Raw genomic sequence first — 12125 nt, 5'->3', positions numbered from 1 at the left:
TGCTATAATTACCATTATTGTCATTGTTGTTCATTGTTATCTGCATCACCATTTATAGCAAGCTTTGCTATCCCCATGTTACCGGTTAGGAAATAGGCTCAGAGTGTTGAGCAACTTGCCCAAGATTATATGATTGGTTTAGTCAGTGAAGAATTAGGACTTGAACCCTAGTCTATTTGGCCCCCAACACCTTTCCCTTATACCACGATGACACTCCAGACAGGATTATAAGTTTGCTTTTAGAAGGAGCATCCTAGGTCCCCAGGATCCTATGTGAAAAGATTAGCCCATCCAGCACCTTCACTCATTTCATTATTTAACAAAATGTTAGTGATCACCATTCTGTGCTGGGGACCACTCCAGGCTCTGGTCCTCCCACTAAGAGTTGGTAGAGGAGTAGTTTAGTAACTTTTTCTTTCTTTTGCTATTTATCCCCTTTGAAAACTTCCATTTATGTTTATGCTTATGTTTATCAATGTGTGTGTGCATTGTAGGCCAGAGTTTATGCATATAAATTTTGACAAAATATGAAGAAAATTATTTGAAAATCGTAATACTCTATCAATAATATGCAGTTGTAGTGAACGGCAAATTAATCAGAATGAAGTTTACCTCTAAATGTTTAAAAGCTCTAGGATTTATTCTACAGAATAACAGAAGCGTTTCCAAAAGGGAGACTAACTTGGACAATGCTGTTCGTTTTCCCCTTGCAAAGAAACCACTCCAAAGCAGGGGACCGCTGGCTAGCTTAGAATAATACAGAAGACTTGAAATATTTATCTATCCCATTTGACCACAAAAATAAATACAAAGTGTCAATCTTAAGAGTATCCATGAGTGTCTCCTCTGCTTTACGAACAATACTGCTTGAGGCCCACGGCCACCATCTAGTGCACAACAGGAGAGTATGCATAGCCAGGCCGAGCTGGGGGAGATGACAAAGGCTGCTGACCAGTGAGGTGGGCAGGTGAATCTGCTTGTATCCAGAGGTTTGGGTCATTGGTTATGTAATGCTATCTGGGTGGCCTCTTCTTCCTTCTAGTAGCATGAATTATCTGGTGTTAATTGATGCTTTCACTTTGCCATGGATACTGTCCAACTCTGAACAGCATGTTTTCCTTTCTCGTAGGGAGTGAAGTTGACGAGGCCAACAGTGTAACGAAGGAGGCGCTCCTTACGCTGCGATGTATATATGTACAGGATTGTACATACAAACAGTTCTGAAGACTTGTACTTGTGAATGTTGCTTCGATGCATATTTTATTTTTTTACACAAAAATATGATATAACTGTTTAAGTGCCTTAAAATGTATTTGACAAGAGCGTTATTTCCAAAACCTAGTTTGTTGGTTACTGCCAGGGGTGGTACAGTATTTTGGAGTTGTTTAATGGTTTTTTTCCTAACGCAAGAAACAGTCATCTAAGTGACAAAAAGCAAACATGTTTTCCTCTTTCCACCTTTTGTGCAATACAACTCTATACTAGTCACTGTACTGCTTGAAATGAGGTCGCACCATCAGGAAAATGCCCTTCTGATGACAGTGAAAATTTCCAAAGTCGTCTTCATGAATACTTTGATTTCTTTGTGATTCTTTTTTTCTACAACTGTGACATGCCTCTTCTTTATCAGCTCAGCAGGGGTCATAGATTGAATAGATGCTGAAAATCGTAACTTATCTGCATTTCTTGACATCATTTTTTTAGACATTCCTTCAAATAGTTTCCACACAGAAATTCCTCAGTCCCATTATAAGAGATTGTGGTGTTATATGTCTTAAATTTATTATAAGCTGCTTCAAAGAAAGGGCCTGATGTTTGAGTTATGAGTCAAGTAAGTGAAGTTTTGAGATAAACTACAGGATTTGGTTTTCAGAATTTTTTAAATTATATTTCAATATGCTTTTCCTTTTTCTTCCATAATTTTTTTCTTTCGTGTTTTCCAACGCACTTGCAAACTCATAACAGCCAAATATGAGACGCAAAAATGTTACAGTTGGAGAGTGGCAACAATTCACATTCGTAACTGAGACCAAAACTTTTTTTCCTGTTCCACAGATGTACTTATCACAAATTGCCCCTTTTAGCCAGAAGCAGCCTGGTACATCCTTGAATTAGGCACACTTAAGGCATTTGACACAAGTTATTAGAATTTTCTTGGCAGATTTGACAAATGTTTGCAATATTTTTTTAAAAAATTAAATCATATTGCTCTTATGAATACATGAAAATATAAAAGTCATAGATGCAAACAGTTGTTACATATCCACATTCCGTTTAGCCAGATGGAAAGAGAAAAGGACACAGAAAATCAAAACCATTCATTAACCAAAATATCAAGTAAAATTAGTTCCCAGTTGAGCATCAGCTTTCAAAGGAGTATCCAATACTTGCTTCTACTACGGCTGGAAGAGCTTTCACCGGACCCAAAGAGAGAATAAAGCGATACATAGAATTAAGGGAACACTTTTTTTCTGTTTCCTGCACACTATTCTGTCACATCGTCTCTACGTGTCCTTTCTTGATTTGACAGATGATATTGGCATCCTGGGTCACGCTGAGGCCGCACTCTCTCCGCAGCAGCTGTCTTGTTGTTTTGTCAACAAGAAAAAATCATTCCTTCAAAACTTACCAAGTTTATCAATAGTGTAAATTTATACTATTGTGACTGCCAGGTACTTCTGACTCATTCCAATATCATTGAAGCTCGTAAATTTCACAAGAGTCATCCTCAGTGTAAATTTTAAGACCACTGCCAGACCCCACAAAAATCCATGCTAAACAGGCTATTTGTCAAAAATTTCTGTTGTCAAGAATTTCACTCGTGTCTAAAACTACAGTAATTTTGCGCGATACTTTGATGCTTACACATGGAGCACAGAAAGCCTTTCATGTTTCGTTCCTACAAGCTTCTTTGAATTTCAGAGTAAATGGAATTGTCTGTCTGTCTGAGCTATCATAAAAATCTTTCTCCTTAGCGTTTGAATACTGATTTTTTTCCCCCAACTTATCTACCTCTATTGTCTAACACCTATAGTAGGTGTGATTATGGGATAAAATTCAACTGAAAATGCTATCACATTTTATCTTTTGCTTTGAAAAATGTGTTTTGTTTTCAAATAGTCTTCTTTACCTGGTGACTTTTGGTGGCTTTAGTGATATGTTTATGCCTATTTCTTTTTTTACACAAATGCTGTGGCATATTTTTCCATAAGGAACAAAAAATAAAATCAAAATTCATTTTTAATCATGTTCATTGGGATTTAATAATTCATATCTTAAAATATTTTATTATGTTTATGCACTGGCAAGCTCTCTGTTTTATGCATTTATTTTTTCTAAATGTATTTATGAGAGAAATACATTAGATTATATTTATGTTTACTAATTTTTTCACCTGCATTTTTTTAAGGGTTGTTATGAAATTTGATTTTTTAATGGGTGATAATGTTAATCTTTTCATGTGTTCTTTTCTAAGTTTTAAAAATTTGTGGTTTTTTTTAATTCTTCCCTATTCTGTTTAAAACTAACACACCTCTGGCTAATGTTCAGTATTTGTTTATGCTAAATACCAAATTTTTCAAAAGGATTGCTGAAGTAAGGAAGTGGGTTATTTATGGTTAACGGAAGATGAAAATGATTCTGTGATTAAACAAAGAGATGTTTCAGAAATCACAAGAGAACCTCTGGCTTATTTTTACCCTAATTTCAGATGCACTCAAAATACCTTCCAAGTATCTATAGATTGCTCTTGATTCATTCCAGGACTATTACATCACTTGCGGTTCAATAGACATAAGTTCATAGTCTTCCTGGGTATCCATCTCCATACCGTCACTGCGCCATAATGTTAAAATCCAGAAAGAGCTCGGCTTTTTCATCAGAGATACATGTTCCCTGCTTCAGAGTTGAGGACCAAAAGAGAAAAATACCCAAAAGAAAGGGCAAAATTTAGGTAATCTAAAACCACCTTGTCATATTTTCGAAGGACAGGACAGATGAAACCTTAGAATGTCTTTTCCAAACCCAGTGTTTTATATGAGCAAGTTACCCTGTGTAGAATTCCGTGCCTTTGTGTTCCTGTTTTGCTGACTTGGCTTAGCAAGTCTTCTTTTCTCTCTGGAAGGCTGACAAGAATGTCTCCTCCCCGACGAGGCTTTCCTGCCTCGCCAGCCAGTGCTAGATTGCCCCCTTCCATGTGCCCTTAGAACATGTCCCTCAAGTCTTCTGAAACCTATGCATCGTCTAATCATCACTTTACTTATCTGTCTCCTCCAACGTGGTCCTCATTTCTGTTTTTCTCCTCTGCCCAGCATGGTGTGTGGCTCAGAATAATAGCCAAAAAAATGTGTGTTGACTTTCCAAACTGTGATCTTAACAGGTAGGACATGAGGCTTCACATTATGAAAGAGCCCTTCCCTACATATAGATCATGACTAATTTACAAAGAAAACTGACTTTTTTACTACTATTTCTATCCTGAGTAAAACTGTGAAGCTGCATTGTGCTACTCAGAGAAATGCATTACTTCCTAGCTGTGTAAACATTAACTTTCCAAGGTGAGGCTACACATGTAATGTGCAAATAACTTTCATCTTCTGTGCTTTGACAGAACAATAAACCCTGGATAATTTGGGCTAAATCAGGTTGGGTTGATCTGAATTAGTGAATACTTTATATGCATAAAAAATAAAGGGTTTTTCTTATAGAAATTCTGACATACTATAAAGACTAGATACAAATTATTATGATTATCATCATATCATTGGTTTGTATATAGATGTATACAAAAGTTCTCGTAAGACTTTATTCTCTTTAATAAACCAACTAATCTTCTTTGCACTATAGGACAGTGTCTCAAATGCGAGTAAAATACTAACTTCATTTAAAGGGAAAAAAATTTCTCATAGACCCTGGAGAACTTATCTATAGAGCCAATTATGAGAAACTGTATTAAACGTTAAATCCAACTCTAACGATCGGTTGGTGCCAGTGTGCTCGTAAACACAAGAGCAGAGGAGAGCACTGAGATTGCAGGGCCATACTGAGTCTTAAGAGGGTCATCCAGATGATTCCAGTGGGCTTTTCCAGATCTCCACTCCTCAGACTCCACGGCTGTTCTCTGCGCTCCACCACCCAGCCATGGAATTCAGTTCCAGTTCCTTGATTTCTGCAGAAGTCTAGACACACTGAATGTCTGGAGGTACAAACTTAAAATTGAATATTAGCCGTGCTGTTCCCACTCATCTCCCAGCCACCCTGCCACCTGGAATTTCACCCTGACCACCCCATAGGCTCTCTCCACATGCCCCATTACCAGCTCTTCCCACCCCCTTCTCTCCCCAACTCCCAAATTCACAGATACTTAGCCATCTCTGTTCATTCTCTGACTTCCAGAACATGCCCTAGGGCCTACTTGCAACAGCCACAGCACACTCCTAAAAAGCCGTCTTCCCTTAGATGGCTACATAACCTGGTGACAGAAGCTTCATAATTTCCATTTTCCTCTCCTTTCGGTCAGCTCACATTTCTATACTGGGCTTTGAAATGAGGCAATATGAGAACTTATGTATGTCCTGGACAAGCTGTACCCCAAATGTCAGGGAGGAGAGGAGAGGGAGCGTGTGACTCTTCCATATACACTAGAAAAATAGGCAAAGTATATGAATGGTAATTTATGCAAGATGAAATAAAAATGGATAATATATTTTAAAATATTCAATCTTACCAGAGAGCAGGGAAATATGCATTTAAATGAGATACTATTTTTAACCTATGAGATTGACACAAAGTTTAAAGTTTGATAATATCCAAATACTGATGAGGGTTTGGGGAGAGGGCACTCACGCCCTTCTATTGGGAGCACAAATGGCGATGGAATTTCTAGAGGCTATTTAGCAGTATCATCAAAAGTTTCCACATTTGTGTTCTTCAACTGAGCTCTTCGTTTCTAAGAATTTACCCTGCAGAAATAGACTGGCATCCAAGGATCTATTGACAAGGATGTTTCCAGAGCACTGATAAGGCCGAAAGGCCACCCAAGTTCCCCAAATCAGGGAAATGTTTAAATAATCAATGGTATGTTCTCATTGAAGAACATTATTTAGCCATTAAAAGAAATGAGGGTAGACTACCTTGTAATGACAATACATTTTTCAGTGGGAAGAAAGATAAATTTCAGGAAAAAATGTGCATTCTGTCATCCTATTTTTATAGATCCCATATTTTCATTAGTTAAGATATATGTTACATACGTGTAGGGATACTACATGCATAAAAAATGTTGAGAAGGATAGTTATACCTGACATTTATTGAGCTCATTCTTTATGCCTGGCACTATTCCAAGCACTGTGTGTCATCTCGTCTACCCCTCTCAACAGCTCTATGAGGCAGGTAGTATTATCCCCATTTTACACATGAGAAACTGAGTCCCAGACTAAGTGGCTTGCCCAAGGCTGCAAAATTATTAAGTGGGCACATTTTAACCACGATTAGACTACTTCACAGTGGTTACTCCAAGGAAGCAAGAATGCAGAGAGGGTATTTATATCTTTAATTTATTTTATTTTAATCACACTTTGGAGGGGTTATAATAAGCACAAAGCACAAACTGGTGCTACCTCTGCTGCTTCTGGAGGGCATGGCATAGTTCATCTCTGAGCAGTGGCGCACTTGGCAAGCAAAGCATCTTGGGTTGAGAAAGATGAAGGCCTCTCAGCACAAACCAGGTGGGCGAAGGCAAGACAAGGGAATCGATTGTTCAATGAATTGAGGTGAGAGGAATTTTGAGTTGCAGTAGACAGCATGTGACAGGGGGCTGAGAGGTCCAAAAATAAGGAGAAGAGGAAGAAGAGAGGAAGAGGGCCCAGTACATGGCTACATGAGAGACGATAATCCAGGGAGAACTGTCTGATGGCAGAACGGCCAATGGCCTTCTGAGGACAGTAACTACATAAGTGAGTGCATGTAAAGCATGTAGCACAGTGCCTGGCACGTACTTAGGAGACTGTGTAAGTGATGCTGGTGATCATCATCATCATTTTTATTAAATTTTTTCAGCTTTATTGAAGTATAATGGACAAAATTGTAAGATATTTGAAGTGTACAATGTGATGATTTGATATACATATACATCGTGAAAGGATTCCCCCATTAAGTTAATTACCACATCCATCACCTTACAGTTTTGGTTTTTCTGTTTTTTTTTGGTGAGAATGCTTAATATCTACTCTCTTAGCAAATTTCGATTATACAATACAGCATTATCAACTACAGTCAGCATGTTGTACATTAGATCCTCAGACCTTATTCGTCTTATAAGTGAAAGTTTGTACCCATTAACCAACCTCTTCCCATTTCCCTGCCCCACCCCCTAGCCCCTGGCAAACACTTTTCTACTCTCTGTTTCTTTGAGTTCTACTTTTTTTTTTTTATTCCACATTTAAATGATGCCGTGCAATATTTGTCTTTCTCTTTCTGGCTTATTTCACTTAGCATACTATCCTCCAGGTTCATTCATGTCATTGCAAATGGCAGGATTTTCTTCTTTTTTAAGGCTGAATAATATTCCATTGTGTATATACACCGCATTTCCTTTATCCATTCACCCATCAATGGACACTTAGGTTGTTTTCATATCTTGGCTGCAATGAACAATGCTGCAACGAACATAGGAGTACAGATCTCTTCAAGTTAGTGATTTCATTTCCTTTGGATAAATACCCAGAAGTGGAATTGCTGGATCATACGGTAGTTCTGTTTTTAATTTCTTGAGGAACCTCCATACTGTTTTCCATAGTGGCTCTTTCTGCAGCTCTAAAACACCACCCCCCGTCACCCCCAAAAAGAACCTTTAGTAAAAAAAATCCACTTTACACCAGGGCTTTTTGTTCATCTAGGGGTTAATGAAGTAAAAAGTTCAACATCTACTAAGAGGTGATATAGAGGAAAGAACATAGAACATTTCAGGAATAAAGACACCAAGTCATAGGCAGGAATTCTGTGCATGAGGCAATCAGAAGAATGGAAACTCTTGGAAATCTTGGGGGAGAATGTTCCCACAGAACATGGAATTCATTCCCAAACTATTGTATCCAAATGTAAGTTAATATGTATTCAGGTGGACTGCAGGATTGCAAGAGTAGGAGCTAATATTCAGTGCTCTGATTCGTAGCACTTGCCGATTTCTGTGGTGTAAACACTCCCTGGCCGATTTCAAGCTATCAACACGCTGTTCCTGAAGGCGGCGTTAGAAGAGATGTGCACGATTGCCTCTCACAAGATGATACAAGCGGACTCCAGCGCACCTCTGCACTACAGGTCAATACTAGGTTCTCTACTCCAATTTTTCATTTAATTCTTTCAACAACGCTAGGAGGATATGTACTGTGATTGTATGCACTGTACAGATAAGGAAACTAAGGCCAAAAAGGTAAGTGGTGAGTGGAAGCTTCACAACTCTTAAGTGGTGGAGTTGGGATTTGAACTCAGATTTTTCTGACTCCAGAGCCCACATGACTAACCACTAAGTAGACTCCTCTACAACCCGAAAATCACGTGCTCCTTGCAAGATCTTATCTTCTCATATTCTTCAATTCTGGAAACTAGCAGAGATTCTGAATTCTGAGTTGTGCAACCAAGGTTTTGGTAAAGGATGTTGTTCTCTCTTCATGTGGGGCAAATCAAAAGCCCCACAACTCAGAAATTACAGACAATTAGAAGGAAGGAGCCTAGGGTTTCTGACATACACCAGGACTCAGAGTCCACTGGTAGGAAAAGATGACACACTGAGGAAATTGATCCTGGCCTCTGCCCTAGAAATTGATCATTCCCTTGTTACTGGCAATTCCAAACTTGAAATCTTTGCAACCACGTCGATTTATGCTCACTACTTGAGATCTAGACTCTGATTCTAGGTGTTCACAGAGAGCACTTGTTGTCAGCGTGGCCTCCTGGGCTGTTGTGCCAACATGGCTAGAACTCATCCACCAACAAATGCTTACCACAGCTTCCTACCCTGAGACCCACTGCTATTATCATCTCATATGTGATACATTCTCACAAGGCCTCCTCACTCTTAGCAGCTACTCTGTCTCCATACCTAAGAATATCTCTACACCTATGCATGTTGAAGACAATGCAAAATATCATCTGTATAACTCACTTCTCTGCACTGAAGTCAAAGTGAGAATTGCATAATATCATAGGTTGGTTATCAGGACTGAATGAGAGAATCCCTGCAAACAGCTTGTCCCAGTGCCTGGCACCTGGTAAGAACCCAGTAAGTGGCAGCTATTATTATTGTTCAGCATGGATGGGACCCGGGTAAACCGTACTGGACGTGTGGGGTCAGGTATCAGGTGCTATTCTGCATGACTTCTAATCTCTGCAGAAGATCTATTACGAAGTCCATTAAATGTCACTAATCAAGTCAGGACGTGACCACAGCACAGGTTTCCACTCTATCAATTAATGAAGACACCTCGTTCTGAATTTTAAGATGGTTGCAGCAATCCTGGCTTCCAGCAGGGATGGAAATGCCTTCCCAGCCCTCTGTTGCTGCCTGGGGCTTGCCTTTTTCTGCCTAGCCTGAAAAACTCCAAGCAGAAATTTTCCCAAAATCCCTGAGTCTGGCTGAGAACCATCTGATAAAGCAGCTGACAGACAGAGCTGCCCCCAGATGGATTCTGATTCACTAACACCCTTCTGAGACCAGTTCCGTCGGTGGGGCTGCCCCAAACGCAGTCACTCTGATCAGGACCCTCTCAGAGGGCCACTCCTTGAGCTCTGACCGTATCCAGGCTGAAATGTCCCCTTTCTACTTCGTGGAGTGACACCATGGTCCTGGAGCGGCTGGCTGACCCTGTCGCAGGCCCCCTTTTCCATCCCTTTAATGCTAACATTTCCAGGAATTCTGGTTTCTGATCTTTCTCCCCACCTCACGTGCTCTCCCAGTGGGAACTCTTGGGTGTCAGGCACCTTCTGTAAACCAGCAAGAGCTCCCAGACCTGCAGCCCTGAGCTCACATCGCCAATTGCGTTTGGACATTCCCACCTGGGTATCCTCAAGGCTCCTCTAACCCCACCTGCCCTGAAGGGAAAGTCAGTAACCTCTTTCCCTGCACTTGGTCCTCCCTAAACCAGCTTCCTATGTTGGCATAGCAACCAGGCCCGGTGTCCTCTCCCTCAGCCTTCACACCTCACTCTTCATATTCAGTTTGTCACCAAATTCTCTTGATTCTATCTGCAAAACCTCTCAATCTCTACCTTCCTCATCCCACTGCCACTGCCTTAAAATACCTTTTCTAGTGTTCTTTTTTCCCCCAGTAACGCCTTTCTCCAATCCAGGAAACCCGTGGCTGACGTTTATCCATCACCCACCGCGTGCTGAGTGCTCTGCTTGGTGCTTTACATGAATTATCCCATTTAATCCTTACGACAGTTTTTGATGTTGGTGTAATTAGTCCCATTTCACAGATTAGAAAATGGAGGCACCAAGAGACTAAGTTCCAGATGCCACAGCTTGTAACTGGATTTCCACGTGGGTTGCTGACCTGGCCAGCACCTGTGCTTCCTTCCACCTCTGCCCTACTGACTCCCGATCCTCAGTCTCTTGCCACATCCCCCACCACGGGAGACACAGCCCTTGGTTTCCAATTGTCTACTGAATTTCTTCACTTGCTAATTTATCACTTATCAGGTTGTGCCAAATTATCTTTGTCCACATGTCTCTCCCCCTCTAGATGATTAATTTCTTCAATGGGGATCTTGTTTTGGTTATCCCTGTAACCCTGATAACTAGCAGAGTGCTTGCCTGAGAGTAGGAACCTCAATAAATGTTTATTGAATAATGAGTTCTCCCTTAAGGCCCTCCAGGTTGCTTTCCTCATTCTGGAGGACATATGTCTTCAGATTATGAAATGCTATTTTTGGAGAGTGGCATATGTCTCAATTATCATTTAGTGAATGGGAATCATCATTTAATCAATCTACAAATGCTCCTGAAAGGACTTTTTTTTTCATGAAAACAATGAGTAAAAATAATGATGACAATTTCAATCCCAGAGTAGTTGAGACCCAGAGAATCTAAGCCTCAGTACCCCTCCAGATGCATGCCTCTTGTTTCAGCCTTTGCTGTGGGAACCATCTCTCTGGCCTACACTTGTGCAAAGGCCCTGAGGTCATGGTCAGGCACCCAGACTGGGAGGAGGATGATTAGCCCCAGGCTAATCAAACAGGCCCCACCTCCCTGCCTTTCATCTGCCTTCCATTTCCCATTCCCCCAGGACACAAATGCATCCCTAGCTTGCCCTCCTGGGACGTTAACCATCAGCCTCAAATGCTAAGTTAGAATCCAACCAAAACTCAACTAGCTGAGGACAACACACGGGTAGATGCAAGAGAGAGCCCTGGGCCAGGGGTAACGAGGCACAGGCAGGCACGCTCTTGTCAAGGGAGCCCTACACCATGGCCTTTTACCTCTGGGTCACATGTTCAGATCCAGCCTGGCCTCGCCTGACAGAAAATCATTAGCGGCTCTGTGTCAGTCTGCTTGACAGATGGAAAATGAGTTTCTGTCTCCGTCCAGCACGCCAGTGTCCACATCACACTTGGCACTAAGCAGCTCTGGACTCTGCGGAGACGGAGGAGAAGTCAGGCGACAATCACCCCTGTCTCAGGCAGGTCTCTGGGGTCAGGCCCAGCCTGCACTTCAGCATTCTCTGCGTGGGGTCTGACAGCTCCTCATCTCACCCCTTTCACAAGCACTTTATTAATCCGGTTGTTTTTTTTCCTCTGAAGACAGTGTTTAACAAGTAGTTTGAAATAATGGAACAATTGAGAAAATCTGATGCTGCAGCATTGAAAGAAGAGCGGCCAAAATCACAACAGAAAAAAATCTAAAAGGATATTTTTATCCTTGGCAGGGCGGGGCTGGGCTGGGGGCGCCGGGCCAGGCTGGGCCACTGCGTATGTCCAGTGGAAGGCGAGGGGCTCCTGGGCAGAGTTGGCAGGACACGGCGGCTTCACCACGAAGCTCTCTGGATGAGCGGCACTGGGGGACAATTCCCTCAGTGTGGGGGGAGTTTCATTTTCACCTCTCTTCTTCCCTCTTAGAACCATCTAGGCTA

The 12125-nt window shown here is 41.2% G+C and overlaps 1 protein-coding gene across 7 annotated transcripts in view; it reads left to right on the top strand.

Moving 5' to 3' along the window:
• The window catches only part of SLC10A7 (solute carrier family 10 member 7), a 242587-nt gene extending 239343 nt beyond the window's left edge, over positions 1-3244 (top strand). For 4 of the 7 annotated variants that reach the window (XM_058550155.1, XM_058550156.1, XM_058550158.1 and 1 more), the window contains one exon: positions 1130-3244. In XM_058550155.1, coding sequence (XP_058406138.1) covers positions 1130-1224 — 95 coding nt within the window. In that variant the 3' untranslated portion in view covers positions 1225-3244. The remainder of the gene's footprint in view (positions 1-1129) is intronic. The other 3 variants (XM_058550159.1, XM_058550160.1, XM_058550157.1) reach the window with 1 other exon arrangement.
• Positions 3245-12125: the final 8881 nt, after the last annotated feature.

The sequence above is a fragment of the Diceros bicornis genome, chromosome 11 (assembly GCF_020826845.1).
Source record: "Diceros bicornis minor isolate mBicDic1 chromosome 11, mDicBic1.mat.cur, whole genome shotgun sequence".
Classification (NCBI taxonomy): Eukaryota; Metazoa; Chordata; class Mammalia; order Perissodactyla; family Rhinocerotidae; genus Diceros; species Diceros bicornis.
This window is presented reverse-complemented; position numbering and strand designations above follow the sequence as displayed.